Source organism: Oncorhynchus mykiss, chromosome 14 (assembly GCF_013265735.2).
Source record: "Oncorhynchus mykiss isolate Arlee chromosome 14, USDA_OmykA_1.1, whole genome shotgun sequence".
Classification (NCBI taxonomy): Eukaryota; Metazoa; Chordata; class Actinopteri; order Salmoniformes; family Salmonidae; genus Oncorhynchus; species Oncorhynchus mykiss.
Window position 1 is genome coordinate 7,908,215 of NC_048578.1, and position 24,727 is coordinate 7,932,941.

General features: G+C 44.4%; 2 protein-coding genes across 7 annotated transcripts in view; both read right to left on the minus strand.

Annotated features, from left to right (window-relative positions):
- The window catches only part of LOC110487718 (protocadherin alpha-C2), a 30,029-nt gene extending 18,270 nt beyond the window's left edge, over nt 1–11,759 (minus strand). For 2 of the 6 annotated variants that reach the window (XM_036942833.1, XM_036942837.1), the window contains exon 1: nt 9,181–11,759. In XM_036942833.1, coding sequence (XP_036798728.1) covers nt 9,181–11,604 — 2,424 coding nt within the window. In that variant the 5' untranslated portion in view covers nt 11,605–11,759. Of the gene's footprint in view, nt 1–14; nt 2,632–6,168; nt 8,779–9,180 lie in introns of those variants that run through there. The other 4 variants (XM_036942836.1, XM_036942839.1, XM_036942834.1 and 1 more) reach the window with 4 other exon arrangements.
- A 4,354-nt stretch (nt 11,760–16,113) lies between these two features.
- Nucleotides 16,114–23,928, minus strand: si:ch73-233f7.1 (protocadherin). The gene is made up of 4 exons (XM_021561013.2): nt 21,088–23,928; nt 17,870–17,928; nt 17,616–17,731; nt 16,114–17,325 (listed from the first exon to the last, which is right to left on the minus strand). The coding sequence occupies exons 1-4, from the start codon at nt 23,641–23,643 to the stop codon at nt 16,973–16,975; spliced, it is 3,084 nt and encodes a 1,027-aa protein (XP_021416688.2). The 5' UTR covers nt 23,644–23,928; the 3' UTR covers nt 16,114–16,972.
- Between the last annotated feature and the right edge of the window lie 799 nt (nt 23,929–24,727).

Here is a 24,727-nt window from a genome sequence, read left to right on the forward strand (position 1 = left end):
GAGTATACTCTTACTTGCAAAGTAGAGGCCGCTGAGTCGCTGGTCTCTGTCAATCCCGTGCTCCTTGGTAGACTGGACACAATGTATCTGGAACCCGCCTTTGGCACAGGCTGTCTGACTACCAGCTTTCCTTTCCTCGTCTCCGCTAGAAACAGACTGTACCAGTAGGCATCATTGGAGACCAGGGTGGAATCCGCGATAGTCGAATTCCTCTCGCTGATCACGCTGTTCCTACTGGGAGGGGCCGCTTTACTTGGCATTGGTTTCTGACACTTCAGCACACAGGTGACCAATATGGTGATCAATAACAAAAAGGACACTGAGCCCAGGCCAATCACCAAATACAGGTTTAAATCTGAAAATATGTCATATTCTAGAGGCACTTCCGTCATGTCAGAGTAGGCTTTAACGGCAATCTCCACTGTTGAGAGCTTTATGGTAACTGTAGCAGAGAGAGCTGGGTCCCCGTTGTCCTTGGCGATGACAACCAGCCGCTGATGACGCGGATCTCTGTAACTGAACATTCTCATAGTACGTATCTCTCCGTTGTATTGGTCCAGACTGAATAAGGTGGCGTCAGTAACCTGTAGAAACTGGTATGTAATCCGAGAGTTCTGGACCGAGTCCGTGTCTATGGCTATCACCTTGGAGACCAGGGATCCTTTATCGGTGGATCTGGGGATCTTCTCCTCCACCACGGAGCCGTGCGCGCGCCACGGAGACACTATGACCGGGGTGTTGTCGTTCTGGTCCACAATAATGATGTGGACAGTCACGTTACTGCTGAGCGGGGGAACACCAGAGTCTCTGGCCTCAATGTGGAAAAGGAACTCCTTCTCTATCTCATAGTCAAACGTCTTTAGTGCGTAAAGATTACCGTTCTCCGGATTGATGGAGAACAGCATGGACATGGAGGTGTTCACTATCTCCTTCTCTATGATGAAATAAACTAGATACTGGTTTTCATGGAGGTCTGGATCAAACGCAGTGAGGGAACTTAGCAAGGCCCCAGGTGCGTTATTCTCCATAACGGGAATAGTGTAGAACGACTGGGGGAACTGTGGAACGTTGTCGTTAACGTCTAGTAGTTCTAAAGTCATAGTTTCGTTGTCAGATAGCGGAGGGGATCCCCTGTCTTTTACCGTAAAGGTGATTTCATATTCAGGGACCTTCTCACGATCCAGAGGTTGTGAAACTACCAACTCATAATAGTTATCAGAAGACTCTCTCAGCGCAAAAGGTAATTTATCAGCTATACGAATATCAACTATCCCATTGTCACCTGAATCTTTATCGCTGACACTAACCACTGCTATCACCGTGTCTACTGCAATAACCTCCTTGACTGGACTTTGAAATGATTTAATTGATATCTCAGGGTGATTGTCATTCATATCTGTGACTAAAATGGTTAATTTACACTGACCTGTTAAGGAATTGGGTCCTTTATCTGTTGCTATGACTTCCATGTCGTAGATCCTGAAATTTTCGTAATTGATCATTTCCTTTACCGTGATCTCCCCGTTGTTAGGGTTTAAATGGAACGTTTGTTGTGTTTTCTCTGATGTATACAGGCTATAAGAATATAATATTTCCGAATTGGTGCCCTCATCTAAGTCTGTTGCATTCAATTTAACAACAAGACTTCCAATTGGAGAGTTTTCCATTATATCGATTTTGTAGTTGTCTTTGTCAAACTTAGGGGCGTTGTCGTTCGTATCAAGCACACGAACAGTAATGCTGGCTGTCCCGGAACGCGTGGGTACCCCGCCATCTACAGCGGTGAGTATTAGATTATGAACCGCCTGCTGCTCTCGATCTAAAGCCTTTTTCAGGATTAAATCAGCAAACTTTGACCCATCTCTTCCGGTCTGAATTTCTATATTGAAATGGTCACTGTCACTTAGATGGTAGGTTTTCACGGAATTAGCCCCAACATCAAGGTCAACTGCATTATTGACAGAGAACCTTTCACCGGCCTGCGTTGCTTCAGAAATATCTAAGTTTATGGTGTCCCTTCGAAAATTTGGTGCATTATCATTGATGTCCATTATCTCTAATTCGATATAAAATATCCGCTGTGGGTTTTCGACAATAGCCTCCATTTTTAGAAAACAAGATGTAGATGTCTTAGTAGTGCAAATGAATTCTCTGTCAATCCTCTCTGCGATATACAGCTGCCCCGTTTCTTTGTTCACGTCCAGATATTTCTTATTCGCTATGACATCTAATCGAATCCTCCTTTTACTCAGCGTTTTTACATCCAGACCCAAATCAGCAGCTAAATTAGCAACATCGGAACCTTCTTCCATTTCCTCGGGAATAGAATAGTGAGTGACGGCAGACGCAGTGTTTAGGACGGCACTAAAAAGAAGAAAGACCGAGCCGTACCTTCCCCAGTGTTGTGCGCTGATATGCGCCTCCATTGTTGTATTTGTAGACTCTGGTTACTACGCAGTCAGGTGAAATAAAACAACGTGAGCCAGCCGAAGACAATATGTAAAATAATACTTCAGAACTCCGTTTGCGTTTTAGAAGGAGCAGGGAATTAAAATGTCCTTTCTGAAGGTATTTTGCACCGGGAGCTGTCCACTGTGTTTTGTGGGCTACACCGCCTTCATTATGACGTACTGTTACGGCGACCATTGCATCACAAGCGAGTCTGTTTTGCTAGCTGGTCAACAGCGACGCTTTGTGCATGTAACAAGCTTGGAGACATTTCTCTTTGCATTTAGGCGGACTATACTTGAAAAATATAACTAAAACCAGACACAAGCATCCAAACGGTTGTAGCACCATTAGCTGCAAGGTTTTAATCGACGTAAATAATGAAAACGTATAGGGTAGCCCATGTGTTATTTACCCAGCTCTAACCAGCTCTAGTAGATTACGCGCTGTCCAGTCATTATTAGAACGGTGAAGTGGTTTCACCCAATATATTTATATGTTAAAATTTGTTGTAGACCTTATCTGTTGTTGATTGAGTGTCATGTTTTGACATTGAGTGTCTTCCATTGCATATTAAAGTACGCACTGATAGATTAACATTTACGCGCCAGGCGAACGCATAAAGACTCAAACACGGTCAGTAGGCTACAGTTTATAACAATATTTTGCAGATTTGAAATGACAAGTTTTATTCTTACCTGCAGTGTAGAGGCTGCTGAGTCACTGGTCTCTGTCAGGCCAGTGCTCCTTGGTAGACTGGACACGATGTATCTGGAGCCCGCCTTTGGCACAGGCTGTCTGACTACCAGCTTTCCTTTCCTCGTCTCCGCTAGAAACAGACTGTACCAGTAGGCATCATTGGAGACCAGGGTGGAATCCGCGATAGTCGAATTCCTCTCGCTGATCACGCTGTTCCTACTGGGAGGGGCCGCTTTACTTGGCATTGGTTTCTGACACTTCAGCACACAGGTGACCAATATGGTGATCAATAACAAAAAGGACACTGAGCCCAGGCCAATCACCAAATACAGGTTTAAATCTGAAAATATGTCATATTCTAGAGGCACTTCCGTCATGTCAGAGTAGGCTTTAACGGCAGTCTCCACTGTTGAGAGCTTTATGGTAACTGTAGCAGAGAGAGCAGGGTCCCCGTTGTCCTTGGCGATGACAACCAGCCGTTGATGACGCGGATCTCTGTAACTGAACATTCTCATAGTACGTATCTCTCCGTTGTATTGGTCCAGACTGAATAAGGTGGCGTCAGTAACCTGTAGAAACTGGTATGTAATCCGAGAGTTCTGGACCGAGTCCGTGTCTATGGCTATCACCTTGGAGACCAGGGATCCTTTATCGGTGGATCTGGGGATCTTCTCCTCCACCACGGAGCCGTGCGCGCGCCACGGAGATACTATGACCGGGGGATTGTCGTTCTGGTCCACAATAATGATGTGGACAGTCACGTTACTGTTGAGCGGGGGAACACCAGAGTCTCTGGCCTCAATGTGGAAAAGGAACTCCTTCTCTATCTCATAGTCAAACGTCTTTAGTGCGTAAAGATTACCGTTCTCCGGATTGATGGAGAACAGCATGGACATGGAGGTGTTCACTATCTCCTTCTCTATGATGAAATAAACTAGATACTGGTTTTCATGGAGGTCTGGATCAAACGCAGTGAGGGAACTTAGCAAGGCCCCAGGTGCGTTATTCTCCATAACGGGTATAGTGTAGAACGACTTAGGGAACTGTGGAACGTTGTCGTTTACGTCTAGTAGTTCTAAAGTCATAGTTTCGTTGTCAGATAGCGGAGGGGAACCCCTGTCTGTTACCGTAAAAGTGATTTCATATTCAGGGACCTTCTCACGATCCAGAGGTTGTGAAACTACCAACTCATAATAGTTATCAGAAGACTCTCTTAGTGCAAATGGCAATTGATCAGCAATGTGAATATCGACTTTTCCATTTTCTCCTGAATCTTTATCGCTGACACTAACCACTGCTATCACCGTGTCTAATGCTATAACCTCCTTGACTGGACTTTGAAAGGATTTGATCGATAATTCGGGATGATTATCATTCATATCTGTCACTAAGATAGTGAGTTTGCAATGTCCAGATAAAAAATGTGTTCCTTTGTCCGTTGCTATAACTTCCATATCATATATCCTAAAATCTTCATAGTTGATCATGTCCTTTACTGTTATTTCACCAGTGTTAGGGTTTAAACTGAACGTTTCTTGCGTTTTCTCTGATGTATAAAGACTATATGAATATACTATTTCCGCATTTGAGCCCTCGTCCAAATCAGTTGCATTCAGTTTCACTACTACACGTCCAATTGGAGAATTCTCCATTATATCTATGTTGTAGCTGTCCTTATCAAATTTAGGGGCGTTGTCATTGGCATCCAGGACACGGACAATGATATTCGCTGTGCCTGTGCGTGAAGGGACTCCTCCATCTACAGCAGTGAGTATTAGATTATGAACCGACTGCTCCTCTCTGTCTAAAGCCTTTTTCAGAATCAAATCAGTAAATTTAGACCCGTCTCTTCCGGTCTGTATTTCTATATTGAAGTGCTCACTTTCACTCAGATAGTATGTTTTAATTGAATTCGTACCAATATCTGGGTCCACTGCATTGTTCAATGAGAACCTTTCGCCCGCAGGAGTAGACTCCGCTATATCCAAGTGCATTGTGTCTCTTCGAAAATGAGGCGCATTGTCGTTAATGTCCAGTATTTCCAATTCAATGTTGAACATTCTTACTGGATTTTCAATAGTTGCATCCAATTTGAGAAAGCATGTTGTTTTTGATATGCAAAGATATTCTCTGTCAATTTTTTCAACAATGTACAGCTCTCCTGTTTCTTTGTTCACATCCAAGTATTTCTTATTGGCAATGACGTCTAACCGCATTTTTCGTCTACTTAGTTCCATCACGTCTAGTCCCAGATCAGCAGCTAAATTGGCGACAACAGAGCCTTCCTTTAATTCCTCCGGAATAGAATAGTGAGTAACCGCATACACCGTGTACAGGGCGGAATGGAAAAGAAGAAAGACCGAGACGTACCTTCCCCAGTGCTCTGCGCTTCTGTGCGCCTCCATTGTTATATTTTGGTGTTCTGGTTAGTGAACAGTCAGGTCAAACACAACAAGAACAAGGAGAATAAAAATATTTACAAGAGAATAGCTCAACTCCTTTGTCGTTTATGTCGTGCCGAGTAGAAAAATTTCCTTTTTTGATGGTTTCAGCACCGGGAGCTGTCCATTGCGTTGGTACACTGCCTTAATAACTATGACGAATTGTCATGGCGATTATTGCATCACAAGCGAGTGTGTTTAGCTGGTGAACAGCGACGCTTTGTGCATATAACAAGCTTGCACATCTGTTCTCCCTTCTACTTTGTTGGACTATGTCTGGATATTATATATCCAGTAATTCTAGATAGATGTATGCAAATGTGTGAAGCATAATTACCTAAAAGACCAAGGTAGTCGATATGTGATCTCCGTTTTTTGCCAGACATTTCTATTGTAAAACTTGTTATAGACCAACATGATGTTGATTAGTTGTTTTTTTCAAGAGCCAATAAGTGTTTTCTCTTAAATATCAACACATGTATAGACATCCACGCACTACGTGATTAGGTGAAGAGTTATACATGGACAACAGACCACAGTAAAATCGTTTTCTGATCAGAAATTAAGAGTTTATTCTTACCTGCAGAGTAGAGGCTGCTGAGTCACTGGTCTCTGTCAATCCCGTGCTCCTTGGTAGACTGGACACAATGTATCTGGAGCCCGCCTTTGGCACAGGCTGTCTGACTACCAGCTTTCCTTTCCTCGTCTCCGCTAGAAACAGGCTGTACCAGTAGGCATCGTTGGAGACCAGGGTGGAATCTGCGATGGTCGAATTCCTCTCGCTGATCACGCTGTTCCTACTTGGAGGGACCGCTTTGCTGGGCATTGGTTTCTGACACTTCAGCACACAGGTGACCAATATGGTGATCAATAACAGGAAGGACACGGAGCCCAGGCCTATCACCAAATACAGGTTTATATCTGAAAATATGTCATATTCTAGAGGCACTTCAGTCATGTCAGAGTAGGCTTTAACGGCAGTCTCCACTGTTGAGAGCTTTATGGTAACTGTAGCAGAGAGAGCAGGTTCCCCGTTGTCTTTTGCGATGACAACCAGCCGTTGATGACGCGGATCTCTGTAACTGAACATTCTCATAGTACGTATCTCTCCGTTGTATTGGTCCAGACTGAATAAGGTGGCGTCAGTAACCTGTAGAAACTGGTATGTAATCCGAGAGTTCTGGACCGAGTCCGTGTCTATGGCTATCACCTTGGAGACCAGGGATCCTTTATCGGTGGATCTGGGGATCTTCTCCTCCACCACGGAGCCGTGCGCGCGCCACGGAGACACTATGACCGGGGTGTTGTCGTTCTGGTCCACAATAATGATGTGGACAGTCACGTTACTGCTGAGCGGAGGAACACCAGAGTCTCTGGCCTCAATGTGGAAAAGGAACTCCTTCTCTATCTCATAGTCAAACGTCTTTAGTGCGTAAAGATTACCGTTCTCCGGATTGATGGAGAACAGCATGGACATGGAGGTGTTCACTATCTCCTTCTCTATGATGAAATAAACTAGATATTGGTTTTCATGGAGGTCTGGATCAAACGCAGTGAGGGAACTTAGCAAGGCCCCAGGTGCATTATTCTCCATAACAGGTATAGTGTAGAACGACTGGGGGAACTGTGGAACGTTGTCGTTTACGTCTAGTAGTTCTAAAGTCATAGTTTCGTTGTCAGACAGCGTAGGGGAACCCCTGTCTGTTACCGTAAAAGTTATTTCATATTCTGGAACCTTCTCACGGTCAAGAGGTTGTGAAACTACCAACTCGTAATAGTTATCAGAAGATTCTCTTAGTGCAAAAGGTAATTTATCAGCTATACGAATATCAACTATCCCATTGTCACCTGAATCTTTATCGCTGACACTGACTACTGCTATCACCGTGTCTACTGCTATGTCCTCCTTGACTGGACTTTGAAATGATTTGATTGATATTTCGGGATGATTATCATTCATATCTGTGACTAAAACGGTTAATTTACACTGACCTGTCAATGAATTGGACCCCTTATCCGTTGCAATTACTTCCATATCATAGATCCTGAAATCCTCATAATTGACCATTTCCTTTACCGTGATCTCCCCGTTGTTAGGGTTTAAATGGAACGTTTGTTGTGTTTTCTCTGATGTATACAGGCTATAAGAATATAATATTTCCGAATTGGTGCCCTCATCTAAGTCTGTTGCATTCAATTTAACAACAAGGCTTCCAATAGGGGAGTTTTCCATTATATCGATTTTGTAGTTGTCTTTGTCAAACTTAGGGGCGTTGTCGTTCGTATCTAAAACGCGAACAACTATACTGGCTGTACCAGAGCGCGCAGGGACTCCACCGTCTTCAGCGGTGAGTATTAGATTATGAACCGCCTGCTGCTCTCGGTCTAACACCCTTTTCAGTATCAAATCAGCGAATTTTGACCCGTCTCTTCCTGTCTGAATTTCGATGGTAAAGTGCTCATTTTCGCTCAATAGGTATGTTTTCACTGAGTTCGAGCCAACGTCAGGATCCACTGCATTGTTAACAGAAAATCGTTCACCACCCTGTGTTGCTTCGGAAATATCCAAGTTAATGGTGTCCCTTCGGAAATGGGGGGCGTTATCATTGATGTCCATTATCTCTATTTCGATGTAAAAGATCCGCTGTGGATTTTCAATAATAGCTTCCATTTTAAGAAAACATGATGTCTTAGCAGGGCAAAGATATTCCCTGTCCATCTTCTCTACAATGTACAGCTCCCCCGTTTCTTTGTTCACATCCAGATATTTTTTATTCGAGATAATGTCTAACCGCATCTTACGTCTACTCAATGTTTTCACATCCAAACCTAAATCAGCTGCAAGATTAGCCACAACCGAGCTCTCCTCCATTTCTTCAGGAATAGAATAGTGAGTAACGGCATATGCCGTGTTCAGGGCGGCAGAGAAAATAAGGAAGACCGAGACGTACCTTCTCCAGTGCTGTGCGCTGATACGTGCCTCCATTGTTATCTTTGTGAGCTTTGTTGACAAAGCAGTCAGGTCAAACAAAATGTGATACAACTGAATAAGATCTTTAAAACAGCATAGCACAATTCCTTTGGTGTTTAAGGGCGATCAGGGCAGAATAATCTCATTTTTTGACGGATTCAGCACTGGGAGCTGTCCACCACGATTGTACACTGTCTTCTTTATGACGAAATGTCATGGCGACGATTGCGTCGCAACATAGTGTGTTTCGCTGGTAAACAGCGACACTTTGTGCATAAAACAAGGTTGTACATCTGACTAAAGCAACATACAAGGACGCAAAAGTGTGGAGCATTGTTGCCTGAAAGATTGTGATGGACCTTAAGAATAGAGCAAGATCAAGGTAGCCTTTATGTGATTTATTTGATTTTGCCACATGTATTTATCTTTTAGAGGTTTTCGTAGACCTTTGGTATAGAGATTGAGTATTATTTTATAAGCACTGAAGTATCTTCCATTTAATAATAAAATACATGTAAAGACGTTTACGCACAAGGTGAATTCGTAAAGAGTCACGGACACGGACAAAAGATTACATTAAAACAGCTGTTTAAATATCTGAAATTAAGAGTTTAGTATTACCTGCAAAGTAGAGGCCGCTGAGTCACTGGTCTCTGTCAGGCCAGTGCTCCTTGGTAGACTGGACACGATGTATCTGGAACCTGCCTTTGGCACAGGCTGTCTGACTACCAGCTTTCCTTTCCTCGTCTCCGCTAGAAACAGACTGTACCAGTAGGCATCGTTGGAGACCAGGGTGGAATCCGCGATAGTCGAATTCCTCTCGCTGATCACGCTGTTCCTACTGGGAGGGGCCGCTTTACTTGGCATTGGTTTCTGACACTTCAGCACACAGGTGACCAATATGGTGATCAATAACAAAAAGGACACTGAGCCCAGGCCAATCACCAAATACAGGTTTAAATCTGAAAAGATGTCATATTCTAGAGGCACTTCAGTCATGTCAGAGTAGGCTTTAACGGCAGTCTCCACTGTGGAGAGCTTTATGGTAACTGTAGCAGAGAGAGCAGGATCCCCGTTGTCCTTGGCGATGACAACCAGCCGTTGATGACGCGGATCTCTGTAACTGAACATTCTCATAGTACGTATCTCTCCGTTGTATTGGTCCAGACTGAATAAGGTGGCGTCAGTAACCTGTAGAAACTGGTATGTAATCCGAGAGTTCTGGACCGAGTCCGTGTCTATGGCTATCACCTTGGAGACCAGGGATCCTTTATCGGTGGATCTGGGGATCTTCTCCTCCACCACGGAGCCGTGTGCGCGCCACGGAGACACTATGACCGGGGTGTTGTCGTTCTGGTCCACAATAATGATGTGGACAGTCACGTTACTGCTGAGCGGAGGAACACCAGAGTCTCTGGCCTCAATGTGGAAAAGGAACTCCTTCTCTATCTCATAGTCAAACGTCTTTAGTGCGTAAAGATTACCGTTCTCCGGATTGATGGAGAACAGCATGGACATGGAGGTGTTCACTATCTCCTTCTCTATGATGAAATAAACTAGATACTGGTTTTCATGGAGGTCTGGATCAAACGCAGTGAGGGAACTTAGCAAGGCCCCGGGTGCATTATTCTCTATAACGGGTATAGTGTAGAACGACTGAGGGAAGAGTGGCCCGTTATCATTGACATCCAATAGATGTAAAGTTATCGTTTCATTATCAGACAAGGGCGGCGTTCCTCCATCGGTCACAACGAGTGTGATGTCATATTCTGGCACTCGCTCACGGTCTAATGGCTCTGAGACTTTGAGCTCATAAAGGACGTCAGAGGACTTGTTCAAAACAAATGGCAGGTTTTGGTTTATAGATAGGCTGACTTTGCCATTGTCACCTGTGTCCCTATCGCTTATCCCTACGATGGCTATGACTGTCCCCACGGGAATATTCTCATTAACTGTGCTCTTATAGGATTTAACGGTGATATCGGGATAGTTGTCGTTCATATCTGTAACGCGCACTACAACTTTACACTGCCCCAATAGGGGATGCTGTCCTTTGTCCTTAGCCTCAACATGCATCTCGTAAAACTTCATGTCTTCATAATCAATAGTGCCCTTCACTGTTATCTCTCCTGTGTTTGGATTTAGTGCAAAGACGTCTTGTGTTTTCTCTGATGTGTAAAGTGTGAATGAATAGTTTATTTCTGCATTTGGGCCCTCATCTAAATCTGTGGCGTTAAGCTTCATTACTAGCGTTCCAATCGGTGAGTTCTCTGTCATATTAACGGAATAAACCGGGTGGTCGAATCGAGGGGCGTTGTCGTTGGTATCTAACACCCTAACAATGATATTAGCTGTACCCGAGCGCGCAGGGACCCCGCCATCTACAGCGGTCAATATTAGATGATGAACGGCGTGCTCCTCTCGATCTAAAGCCTTTGTCAAAACCATGTCAACGTATTTAGTACCATCACTCCCAGTCTGAATTTCGATTGTGAAATGTTCGCTTTCACTGAGTTTGTACATTTTTACAGTGTTTATACCACCATCTGGGTCCACGGCATTTGGCAAGGAGAATCTCTCACCCGGGGTAGCCGATTCTGAAACATCAAGCTCTACCCTGTCTCTACGAAAATGAGGAGCATTATCATTGATATCTTTGATTTCTAACTCGATATTGAAAATGCGCAAGGGACTTTCAATGATAACGTCTAGTTTAACAAAACATGTTGTTGCGGTTTTCGATGGGCAGAGGTATTCTCTGTCCATCTTTTCAACAATGTAGAGCTCCCCTGTCTTTTTGTTGACATCCAGATATTTATTGCTTTCTTGGAACATTTCAAGTTTTACCTCGCGATGAGCCAGAACTCCAACCTCCAGACCCAAATCTGCGGCTAAATTGGCCACGACGGACCCCCTCTCCATCTCCTCGGGTATGGAGTACCGAGTCACGGACAAAGTGCTGCTCCATAACGCACAAAAAACAAAGACAGCCGAGAAACACCTTTTTTCCCGATGCATTCTGAACGTTGAATTCCAGCCAGACATAGACTCCTTATACACTCGGATGCTATTAATGAGTGTACAAAAATCCCGTGTAGCAGCCAGTTGTTCAGAGAATTATCGTTGTTATAAAATAAAGAGGCATGTTTGTTGAAGCTGAAACAGGTCTGTTCTGCAGCAGGGCTGGACGTGAGTGTCCTGGCTCCCTCTGAACAGAGCTGAGACATTTACTGGTGAACAGTGACACCGCGTGGTTAACGCAGGAGGAGAGTCAGGCTGGGAGAGAGGCCACACTGGTTGATGTGATTCTGCTAAGTATGCTATTGATATTCACATTACTAAGTATGAAGGGCATGTACACACATGGGCTAGCAGTGAATCAAATGTAGCGCCAAGTCCACCTATTAGAATTCTCTGACCTCTACTCAATGATTATAACATCACCCGCGAAAAATAGGAATAAAATACAGTTTTGCTGTCTACAAACCTAACTTGACACAACAATAGACCGTTGGCAGGGATTTCAGCACCTCGCCAGTGGACAGCGCCTGAATATCACTTTAACCTAGCGTGTTTATTAATTTCAATCTAAACCTTTAGAAGGCCAAGGATAGCAGGCCTGAATGGTTGAAAAACAGTAAAATTACTAACAGTTTATTTTAACATACAATTAATGAATAGTCTTGACTGTAATGTTGTGTATGCATCTGTCTCTTACATTCCGAACTGCCTCTGTATACTATGAAAATCCCGCCTAATTCCTGGTGTAAATCCCATACTGTTTTTGAATAGGCTTCTAGTTTACATAATCAAATTCATGAAGACGTGTTCATCTAAGATATTTGTCAAATTAAATTAGTATTCGTGGATTAATTTACTTCTACCCTTTGATGAAGGTTTTCGATTCCAAAAAAAATTGGTAATAGAAAACCTTCATAAAAAGGCATAGGGTAAAGGTACATTAATCCGCGAATAAGAATATCATTGCAGTTTCTCTGGACCCCTGCAAGGTTGGTGTTCGTCCCCCCGCCCCCGTCCCCCCCCGTCCCCCGTCCCCCACCTTCATAAGTAAAATCGAATGTGACAGCCAGACAGCCACTCACAAAGTAGAGACCATAACGATCGCTGTCCATGGTGCTAAAACCATGTCTATACGGCTGCATGCCCACCGAATCGATGATAGGCTTTCTTTGGTGCCAGGTTGTGTATATCTTTGCTTCTGCTAATGTATACATTTTTATTGGTAGGTCTATTTGGTCGTAATTGTCTCATGTTAAGCCTAACATTTCACCAAGCTATACAAGGTGTTGCAATGCTGCCATTTAGACTGCTGGCTAGTGGCAATCATGTCATTACTTGTTCAGTAAATAAAGTTGGAAATTCAAACATTGCAGATTGTACGCGCTCTCTCCCAGCTTGGATACAAAGTTGTGCGTAAAACCAGACTATTAAGGACAAATAACACAGTCAGTCCACCCTCCAAACACTAATTTAGTAGGGATTTTTTCATTATGCAATGTACTATTTATATATTATTTAACCGTATTTAGTTGCTATTTATAAACTAGTAATTAACATTACTTAAAAAACAGCCTAACATTGAGGGAAAAAGTAGTCGGCTTGAGACTAAATTCAAACTCAGAGGGTTTTGTCTGGCTAATAGCCTTCACAAATGAGATGCAATATTCAAGGGACATTTCATTAAATCAAATAAAATCAAATACAGACATTTTCCCGTGACACAAAGGGCACCATATGGGGAGGATTTCTGTATGTTCAAAGTTACATATATTGAAAACGTGATCGCTGACAAGCAAAACATTTTTAGGGATTACGTCAACAATGGACTAATGAGAACAAATACAAACGAATCGTTTTGGGGTGGAATTTTGCATTAAGGAGAATGAGAGGCTCAATTTAAGATGTTGAAAAACTGCTGTATTTCATTCACCGTTCCGTTCTGCCCCGTTTCCCTGATGTTGTTATGATATTCAAGCTGTTTTTACCATCCCTGTAACTGTCACTTCTGCGGGGAAATCGTTTTCTAAAACTAAAACTCATAAAGAACTACCTAAGGAAGCATTAGGCTCTTGGTAAGAAGTGCGCTTTTGAACACCTGAGTAAGCTCGACTCATTGCACTGGAGCCGTCGTCGACTTGACCACGGCATATGTTCACCCATATCCCCTTATACTTTTATTTTAAATTTTTATTTTCTACTTGCACCAGGAAGTAGGCGGGACTTTGGTGTATTCTGTGTTCTTTTTTTCATCACAGGTCACATGCTGAGGAACCAGAGCCCACGCACGACCTCTACAGATGACCAGGAAGCCACTGATGAACCAGAGCCAACGTATGACCTCTACAGATGACCAGGAAGCCACTTAATCTCCAAACTGATATCTCTTCTCTCAAACCAATGCCAACACGATTGTGCTAATATCAACTAAACTAGCGGTCATTTCTAAAACACAACTAAGCCTCATGTGCTTTCTTGTCTGCTTCTTCCATGCATGCTTTCTGAGTGTTAGTGCCCTTTTTTAATGTGATCTATTCCATCATGTTGAACGTGTAGCACTGTGAAATAGTTTTGTTAAGTGAGTACTTTACTTGATTAGAAATTTGTTTTGAAATGCAAAGCTTTTCCACCGCTCTCCCTCTGTTTGTGACTTAATGGTGCCCCCTGGTGGAGATCCAGCAGGCAGACTACATGTACTACAGATCTACAGTCTTTACAGATAGTAACCTTGGTAAGTAGATCTATACTAGGCCATGCCTGGTCACATCGGTCATGCACTGTGATAGGGCTGGTGTTTCATTCAGTTCTCTAAGGGTCTCCGTTATCTCTGTACCATCTCATTATTATACATATCTAGGCCATGGTGTTCTGGCCACGCTTTTTAAGAGTGTTTATTCATTTACACTGACATTCTATAAGTATTTTGCTTACCTAACTAATGTGTCCCTCCCTGTGTTTCATTGATCTAGCGAAAGGGAGAAGCCGACTTGGAGGAAAATGTATGGGATTAGAGAGGGAGGTAAGAGATGAGTATAGGGATAAGCCTGCAGAATAAGCCCCATGGGTCACAGAGCTGCATGGGGTACACACATGGTCATCTGAGGTTAGGATATAGAGCCTTTACTAGGCTTCAATAAGGTCAAAGGTCGGAGGCAGTGGGAGAAGGCTTATATGGGAGCACTGGCGTCTACACTGGATACTGAAGGGAAAGGGCATAACAGCCTCTATAGCAGGTATCAACTAGATTCAGCTGAAGTCCGAACATAATGACAAATCATCCGATGGCAAATTGACCGCAAGAATCCCAAACAGATATAGTATTCGACGAACACATACTCATTTCAAACCTTGCTTTCATTTGCATACGATCACGTGTCTCTTATGCGTGGAGAGTATTTGGGAACAGATATCTCAAATTAAAATCACTTGGAGCTGATCTCCTGTTTTTTTTTTGTTACAGTCTTTTATGTCCAATAATAACAAATAAAAATAAGAAATACATAAATATTTTTTTTTGCTCAGAAAACTTGGAGGTGCAATTAAAACCACCAATTAGGGAACCCTGCACTATAGTAATTATGGTGATGATATTAACGTTTTTGGTCAGGGATCCTATGGAACACAACACTGCTGCAGATTAAGTGTACCAAACTCTATACAATGTTATAACAGGCTATGGTTAATATTCATAGACACAACTTCATATTTTATGACATGTGAAAAATTGTATGCCTCCATTTTTAAGCCGATTCAATAGCTCTACGTACTATATCACCTTTATTTAAGTGATGTTTAGCTGAACTAACGAACTCTAGCCCTGCTGTACCGTCCCCATGGCTCTCCTCCTCCTCCTCCTCCTCCTCCCCAGGAAGAGAGAAGGTTACACTCCAGTTCGAGAAGCGTCTTGCCTCCATGGAGACCGTTTCCTTATTAACAAAATTATTTTCAATCTGAGGCATGCGCCGACCTAATTACCCCCGTGAATCCGGCCGATAGACTACTCATCTGTTGACATTCGGAACTCATTCCCCGGGATATTAAAAGGAAAAGGGCATGGAGAGAGTGGGCAGAAGGTTCGGCATATCGCATCCAGGTGTGTGGCATTTGGAACGGAAGCTGCTAGCCCGCGGCTTGTGTCCAAGTCCCACCGTCTTTAATTAAATTATATTTCGAGGAGAGATTCTGTTTGTTCAGTTAATGAACCTCGACTATTCTCTACGGGCGAATGGAAATGCGAGCACCCTAATTAGCATATGTTAGCATTTTACTATGTTTATTCCTTGCCACGGAAAACAGCTTACCGTGGCAGAAAGCCTGCCCCGGAGTTAGTGTGCCGTGGAACTTTTTTACCCTAAAACAATTTCCCAACTTTAAAGTGGATGGGTGACTCAAGCTGATTAAACATTGAATACGTGTCTCACTCAATTTAATCCATCCTTAGAATTAAACCTTTACTGCCTCTAGGCCTGTTTGGGGAAAGCTGGTGATGACAAGAGAATGCGTAATAGGCTCCATAATATAAGAAAGAAAACCATATATGAGAAAAAATACTTTATTCCCAGAAATGTATATACAGTATATGTGTTGGGTAGTTGACTGTTTAAGTCTTTGTGGATCACCTGCATCACAATTGCAGTTTGCATCTACAAGTAGGCTATATTCATATATATTCACACAAGATCTGCTTGACAGACCCCCACATTTTAAAACATTTCAGGTGAATGAATGCAACCTGGTTATTTGTATTTATTTTCCTTTTCTTAAACATTCAAAAATAGAATTCATATTTATAACAATGTGCAAAGCGCTGTCCAATCTTAGGCTATTTGTATGTTTCTCGTCAAACTGTTGATCCACGCTGATTGTCAAAATAATAATGCTAATGATCATAATACTAATAATTAATAATGATGATTTATCATACTGGGCTACAGGTAGCCTAACAGTTAAGAGCATTGGGCCAGTAACCAAAATGTCGCTGGTTCAAATCTCCAAGCCGACTAGGTGAAAAATCTGTCGATGTTCCATTGAGCAAGGCACTTAACCCTAATTGCTCCTTTAAATCGCTTTGGATAAGAGCGTCCGGTAAATGACTCAAATCCATTGAAAAACAGACTGTGGGAAACATGTGGCAGTAATGTGTCAAAAATAGCAATGGCCAACAGTGGCAGATGTAAAAATGAGATCACTCTTCTTAGATTCATCTCCTCAACATTAGCCCATCTCCCTCGTTCCTTTATTATAGAGGTCGAAAGTTAATTCATTCATTCCGGCATTTGTACACTTATTTAATTTATTCCTTTCATCCTTAGTCTGTTTACTATGTTAGCAGACATAGGGCTCATTCATACCATAGAGGCTACTCACTCACTCATTCCCTCTCAGGAGCCCATTATTAATCATTATACAGGTCATTGTTGATGACAGCTGCTGCTGCGTCTGTCTGGGGCTCGTAGTTGTGGATGAAGCGTCTCTTCTTGCCAAAGGTAGAGAAGGAGTTGTGGACGTCCAGCTCGCTGCGGTGGTGGGTGGCTGCTGGCCTCAGGGTGCACAGAGCCGACGGCGTGCCCGGGATGTACACGTTATGCTGGTAGTCTGGAGGTGGGTGGGGGTGAGGGTGAGGGTGGGGGTGGGGGTGTGGCGGGAGTGGAGGCTGCTGGGGTTGGGGCTGTTGCTGGGGTGGAGGGGTGCACCGGGGGGTCCAAGAGCGAGGAGGAGGCCCAGTGGCAGGAGGAGACATCTTGTAGTCTGTGGAAGTAGAGCGATTATGTCAATGAACATACTGCGTGACTGAAATCAAGGAGAGACGGATATCACAAAACACACACGCGTACGTCGTAGAAGTGGTACACCTATGTGCTCATTAGCCACCTGTTCATTGGCTGTTTTCTATTATCCAGGGAGAGGCATTAGATGTGTGTGTGTGTGTGTGTGTGTGTGTGTGTGTGTGTGTGTGTGTGTGTGTGTGTGTGTGTGTGTGTGTGTGCGTGCGTGCGTGCGTGCATGCCTGTGTGTTTCAGGCCCAGGCCTTCACCTACCCCTCATGTGGGTGCCCCAGGTCCAGTACTGGCCAGTCATGGGTGTCATGTAGTTCTCTGGGTCTGCATGCATGGCCTTCCTCATCAGAGTGCCATCCATGTTGATAGAGTTACAGCTGCAGAGGATAAAGATTCATACCATAAATGATCACATAATGCTTTATGGCATGAACACACACCGGCCAAAAATGAATAACATACATATCAAAAGACCGGTATGCTGAGGTAAGTGTAATGTCAAAAGCAATGGTTACCTTTTCAAAGAGGAGTTCTGGTTCTTTGTGAGGGTCCAGTCTGTGTTTGGTTGCTTGAGCTATAGATAAAGGAGAGAAAATACTATCTTAAAACATGTCCTGTCTTACAAACCACCAAACAACCGTTCTGAAATCACCCAGCAGTAATATAGCCTACTGGTTCAACGACTTTGCCGAAGAGTAGGGATACATATCCAATTGTATACATTTTTCATTTCCATATTCTAGGCTTCATCATATCCGGATATCTTTTTCCATGGAGCTTGACTGCCACCCTGTGGCCTTATTTCAGAACGCAGTGAGGAAGTGCGCCGTGCCATAAGCAATGACTTGCCTGTCAATTATTTCGCTTTCATCCACCGCAGCACAGCAGGGGAGGGGACCGACACCGCGGAGTGATATTTATTCCGGGTATAAATCTCATAGTAGCCTATGGATTCCACGCTCTATTAATTGACTAAGAGCTGTTAACAAGAAGAATGCGACGTAAGCTATTATTGGAATCGGTATTCAAAATACATTCATCGGGAGTAATACACAAAACTCAATTAGAACCCCACCGGGATGAAACGAAAACACGATTTTAATCTTCAAAGAACACCGTGCCACTCAGGAAATTAAGAAAATGACACAAGTAATTGTTTTGTGGGTTTTATGCATCATTTTTTAATGTTCCTATTACTCTGATGCTCTGAGAACATGCTTTGAATTACTGTCTTGCTGAGAAGCGGGAAAAGTTGTGCAGTCCTTGCAGCTTTACACACTGTAGGTCATCTCTGTTTCACAGACCACTCCACTTTTTCACCTTCTCAATTTCTGTATTTTTTTTTTGTATCACCCTGCTGAAATTACACTACACGCAGGCCTACATACAACATTGTTATGGCTGACAACTAGGCTATATAACCATCCCACTGTTTCATTGGTAAGTCTTTGAGGTTTTCTGCTTTCATCCGCGACATGACTCTCGGGGAACACAGGGGTGATTTAAGGGTACCAATTAACGTCATCAAGGACACCAAGCCCCTGGAGGGACATAGCTGCTAGCAGAACAATCATCATGACCTAGAATCAAGTTCTTTATATGGCCAGAGGTGTTCTTGCTATGAACGGGACTGACATTTTTAGTCTTCGTCTACACGGAGATGGAGATGTTCCAGGGAAAAAGTGTGTCCCTTTATCCGTCACACTGTCTGCCTACATTGTACCAGATTATAGAGATGACAAAAGGCAATACGCACACATCACATTCACGGTCTGCCGGTCCCATCTAGTGACTCCGGCAACAGCGGTGTCGACATCGCCTCCCCCTCTCTCTCCCTCCCCCATCCTTCACAGTTGCTCAGAACACGGGTTTTACCAGCCTGGTCTCATAGACTAGACGTAACATTGTAAAGGTAAATCTGGGACAGTCAAATTAGTATGATATGTTACGTTTGGTATGGTTACATGCTAGCAAATTCCAATAGACTTCCAGTCATTTTGCTAGCGCTATTTAGCATTGGCTTGGAAAACTACCTTGAGCTTCCTTCATACTGAACACATTGACATGCAAATGTTATCCACAAGTTCATCTGACTCTGGGGAAGTAGATAAAGGGCCTGGTCAGGGTAGATGGTGCAGGTGTATAACGAAACATTTAGCAATCCTAAGGTTGCGTGTTCGGATCTCATCACGTGCTAATTAGCAACTACTTAGCATAACCCTAACCCTTTAACCTAATTACTAACCTTAACCCTAAACCCTAAACCCTAGCCAAGCTAACGTTAGCCACCTAGCTAACGATTCCCACAACAAATTGTGATTCGTAACATATCATACGTTTTTCTGAATTTGTAACATTTTGTACGAATTTAAATTCGTAACATATCATACAAAATATAATTCGTAACATATCATACAAAATGTAATTTCTAACATATCATACAAAATGTAATTTCTAACATATCGTACAAAATGTAATTTCTAACATATCATACAAGATGGATGGTGGACATCACAAATTAATACACACCGTACGAAACTGTAGATATTATACTAGTTGGAGTGTCCCTGATTTACATTTACTATGTTATGTCTGCCCCTGAGTCCGGGTTACAGGATCCACAGCTCTCTCCTCTCTCATTCCGCGAGGACAACGCCAGGGCACTCTACAGGCGCGCCACGTCCCAGCCTGGTACTTGGACCCCTTCACCCGTCCCCCAAAATGATCTCTTTGCATTTTTCATCAATAATGGACGCGACCCCTTTCGTATGCACGGCATTGTGGGTCGTATAATGTCTCGGCCGTGTCTGTGCCCTTGAGGCATAGTTAGTGGGGTTATTGGCCCAAAACCGTTAGAATGAAAATGAGTAGAGGTGCAGACTTCTTCAGAACGGTCGTTGATAGAATACTACAGCCCAGACAAGCGAGGTTCTATTTCAAACTTGCTCCCGTCATTACGTGTCTGTCAGCCGTTCACCTTGTAGCCCGGTAAAAATTCGCAGACGCTACAAGAAATCAATTCAAACTGGTGTTTTCTTTATAGGAAAGTATAGACTGAATGTCTGTCTCTCTCTCGTATCACATAGCAGCAGACAGAACAGACAATGACATTGTACCCACAATACTCAATCATACAAACGTTATGGGATTTCTCAAAACCCCCTATTTTTCCAAACATGTTTACAAATAAACAAACAATGGGCAAATGAGGATTATAGATGAGAAACAAGACGTGGATCGGGGATCGAAATACAAGCATCGATGAAAACATGACTGAGGTTTATTCCTCTCCGTTGCTCTGTGAAACGGAGATCTCTGGCAGACTGTTCAGTTCTGTGTGCGAGAGGAGAGAAATGCGCTCCACAACACATGCTCAGCGTAAAATATACTGTGGCGTGTTCCGCTTTCTGTCATAGCCTTTGTGAATAGAATATCCACTCTCTAATTATTTCACTTCCTTTTCATTTACTCACATGCCATTACTGTATAATCAAGGTTGTGGTTTGTCAAATATAAACACCAACAGAAATGTAAACTAAATACGTGTTGGTTGCATTAGGAGAAAGTTTACCAAGTCAGATTTATTTTTACGTTGATATGAATATCGTTCAAGTCCAGGCAAACATATTACACTTTCGCTTGTATGATTTGACCTTCATTAGGTGGAATGTCGTGTACTTGATGATTATCAAAATCAATTATTTGAAAGCCAACACATTTACTCTCACGTTACCTCATTTGGAGTGGTGGCTCCGGAATGGTTATTCACCGATGAGCTCCGGTGGTGCGCGCTCCAAGCCAAGTTATCAGCCCCCTTTGCCTCGTTGTTCCTCGGGGTGCTAATGGGGCTGCATGGCTTCAGGAACATAAAGTCACTCTTAGCTGACTCGGGGGTCAGACATACTTTATAACAGTAGGCTTGGGACAGAGTACCGTTGCCATTTACCTCCATGCAGTTGGTGGGCACCTTCGCCCCGGTGGAGATCTGCAGGTTTAGGTTAGATTTCTTGAACACCTCCGGGGGCGGCTCTGGTTGGAAGCCCCCGCAACAGCAGCAGGCGAAGGGGGGGAGGTTATACCCACTGATGGTCTCTCTGTCCTTGTAACACTTGACCGCAGCCAGGACGATAATAGCCACCAGGAAGATTAGCGAGATGGTGCTCAGTGACACGATCAAGTAGAGGGCGAGGTTGGAGGGGGGCTGGGGGCTCAGAGTGAGGTCGCCGAAATCAGACAGGGACTCCGGCACATTGTCAACCACGGAGAGGAGGATAGAGACGGTGGCGGAGAGAGGCGGCTGCCCGTTGTCCTTGACCAGAATGACGACTCTCTGCCTCGTAGCGTCCTTATCCACGAACCGGCGAATCGTCCTTATTTCTCCCGTGTAGAGGGCGACACTGACCAGCCCCGGGTCCGTAGCCTGGAGCACCTGGTAGGAGAGGCGCGAGTTCTGTCCTGCGTCCGCATCTAGCGCAGTGATCTTGGCGACTAAGTGCCCCGCATCCACTGACCTCGGGACTACCTCTGTCGCCACGGTCCCGTTCTTGGGCAATGGGGACACGATAACCGGAGCATTATCATTCTGGTCCAAAACGAACACATTTACCGTGACATTGCTGCTGAGCGGAGGGAAACCGGCGTCCTGCGCCTGCACCCGTATCTGAAAGTTCCTTAGCTGTTCGTAGTCAAAGGATCGCAGCGCATAAATGTTTCCGTTGTCCGAGTTGATGGAGACGTAAGTGGACACGGGCATGCCTTGGATCTGACCCTCTAGAATCGAGTAGGACAGATAGGCGTTCTGATTAGAATCAGGGTCGAAAGCAGTGACTGAGCAAATGAATGCGCCCGGGGCATTATTCTCGGTCACATAAACTGTGTATGATGGCTGTGCGAAGCGCGGGGGGTTATCATTAATATCAGACACTTGGACGAGGATGGTTTTCCTCGTGGAGAGAGACGGGGAGCCCAGGTCCCGGGCCGTGAGGGTGATGTTGTACTCGGAGACGGCTTCTCTGTCGAGAAACTCGCTAGTCACCAGAGTGTAGTAGTTCTTAAAGGAGGAGTGGAGCTGGAAGGGGACGTTGCTGGAGATCTGGCAGTCCACATTCCCGTTCTCTCCCGAGTCCCGGTCCATGACACTTATAACGGCTATCACCGTGCCCGGTGGCGCGTCTTCCTGGACAGGTGTGGACACGGAGGTGAGGATGACTTCCGGCGCGTTGTCATTCACATCTAAGACATCCACCAGTACCTTACTGTGCACGGCCACTGCGGAGGGACCCCTGTCTTTAGCCTGCACGTACAGCTCATAAACACTCGCTTTCTCATAGTCCACAATCCCCTTCACTCGGATCTCACCCGTATACTGGTCCACGCTGAATAGCTCGCGCACTTTGAGCGGTGCGTGCCCACTGAACGCGTATGAGACCTCTCCGTTCGCACCCTCGTCCAAATCAGTGGCATTTAGCTTCAGCACTAAAGTCCCTCTCGGTGCGTTTTCTACCAGGCTCGCCCGGTAAACAGACCGGTCGAAAACTGGCACGTTGTCGTTGGCATCCAGCACCGTGATGGTGATGAGAGCCGTGCCCGAACGCTCTGGCGACCCCCCGTCCACGGCTGTGAGCACCATCTCGTGCGTCTTCTGCTGCTCCCTGTCCAGCGGGGTCCCCAGCACGAGCTCGGCAAACTTGCTCCCGTCATTACGTGTCTGGATGTTTAGTACAAAGTGCTCGTTGGAGCTCAGCTGGTAGGATCGGAGCGAGTTGGTGCCCACGTCCTGGTCCTGCGCGCTCTCCAACGGGAACCGGGACCCGGGCGCCGCTGACTCTGTAATCTCCAGATTGAACTCGCTCCACGGGAAGCTGGGAGAGTTGTCGTTCACATCCAAAATCTCCACCTCCACTCTGTACAGTTCTAACGGATTCTCGATCACCACTTGCAAGTGTAAGAAGCAGGTCGGGCTCCGTTCACACAGCTCCTCGCGGTCGATCTTCTCGTTAACAAATAAAATACCGTTTTCCAGATTCACCTCTAAGTACTGTTTCTTGGCACCGGAGACTATCCGGAAGCGACGGGCGGACAGTTTGGCCACGTCCAAACCGAGGTCCTCAGCGATGTTACCGACAAAAGCCCCGTGGTCCAACTCCTCGGGGATGGAGTACCGAATCTGTGCCAGAACCAGGTCCACCACACACGCGCACACCAGCAGGCACACCACCAGCCCGGTTAACGGTGTCCACCGCGTGCTCGTGAGCCTGTGCTCCATCTCAATGCTTCCCAAGAAAATCATCAACCGTGAAAACAGCACAGAATGAGTTTACCCGTAACTGACATTATGCGCTTTGTAAAATGATTCGTGGATTCGTTTCCAGTTGTTGTAGAAAACAAACAAGCAAACACTTCAGAGCGTGTTGCTCCTTTACGCACTTACAATGTAACCTACTTTCATCAAAGTAGTACTCTTTAGAATAATAAAAACAAGAATGTAAACTTGGAGGGGAGGAGAGGAGTTGAGCGTCTCTATGTGTTGTGCTCCCCGCGCGCAATACCGGCAGTGTGTGAGCGCGGGAGGCTCGCGCTCTGAATTTCCAGTTTATTAGACAATCGGGCTGGTGGGGAGGAGGGTGTGTGTGTGTGTGTGTGTGTGTGTGTAAGGAGAGGGAGGGGTTCCGTAGTTGCGAGCAGCACTGTATTGGAGAACGAAGACACGAGAGCAGGGACTCTAATTACAGTAGCACGGTTAACCCTTTCTCTGGTGCAGCTCCTCGGAGCGATTAGAGACGCGAAAGCAGCGTAGCTTTCAGTCGAGACATCAGGGGCTGATCTGGATTAATAGCTAATTGCTTTTCATCGAGGGTGTCGTTTTCTAGTTACTGCGCTGCGCAGCTGACGGAGGTTTCAGAGATCTCGCACTGCAAAGTGTCCTTCAGGCCTTTAAAGACAACACTTTACATAGACACAGAGTTGGAAATAAAAGACACTAAAAAAGGCTCTTCTTGTTTCATATAGCTACTGGCCAGTATATGAAACTGTGCCTCCAATAGCTTCCTAGAAAATGAAAACCCAAATGACCACATTGATGATTAAATCAGCATAGAGAATTTGGGGTTTACAAAAAAATTATCCTTAATGGGTTATTCAATTTTAAAAGTTGTTTGTGAGCATCTATTTTCCCATCTAAAAAATAATGACAATCGTTCAAAGAGGAACTGATACTCTGGTACAAACACGCATTACAACTCCTCTCTCCGTGTAAGCAGACCTGAACATGTATCAACACAATCATCATAAAAGCAACTTCATAAAACCACAATCACGCCCTTTAATCACATTAAGGTATTACTGTTCGGATTATATCAAAATTACATTTTACA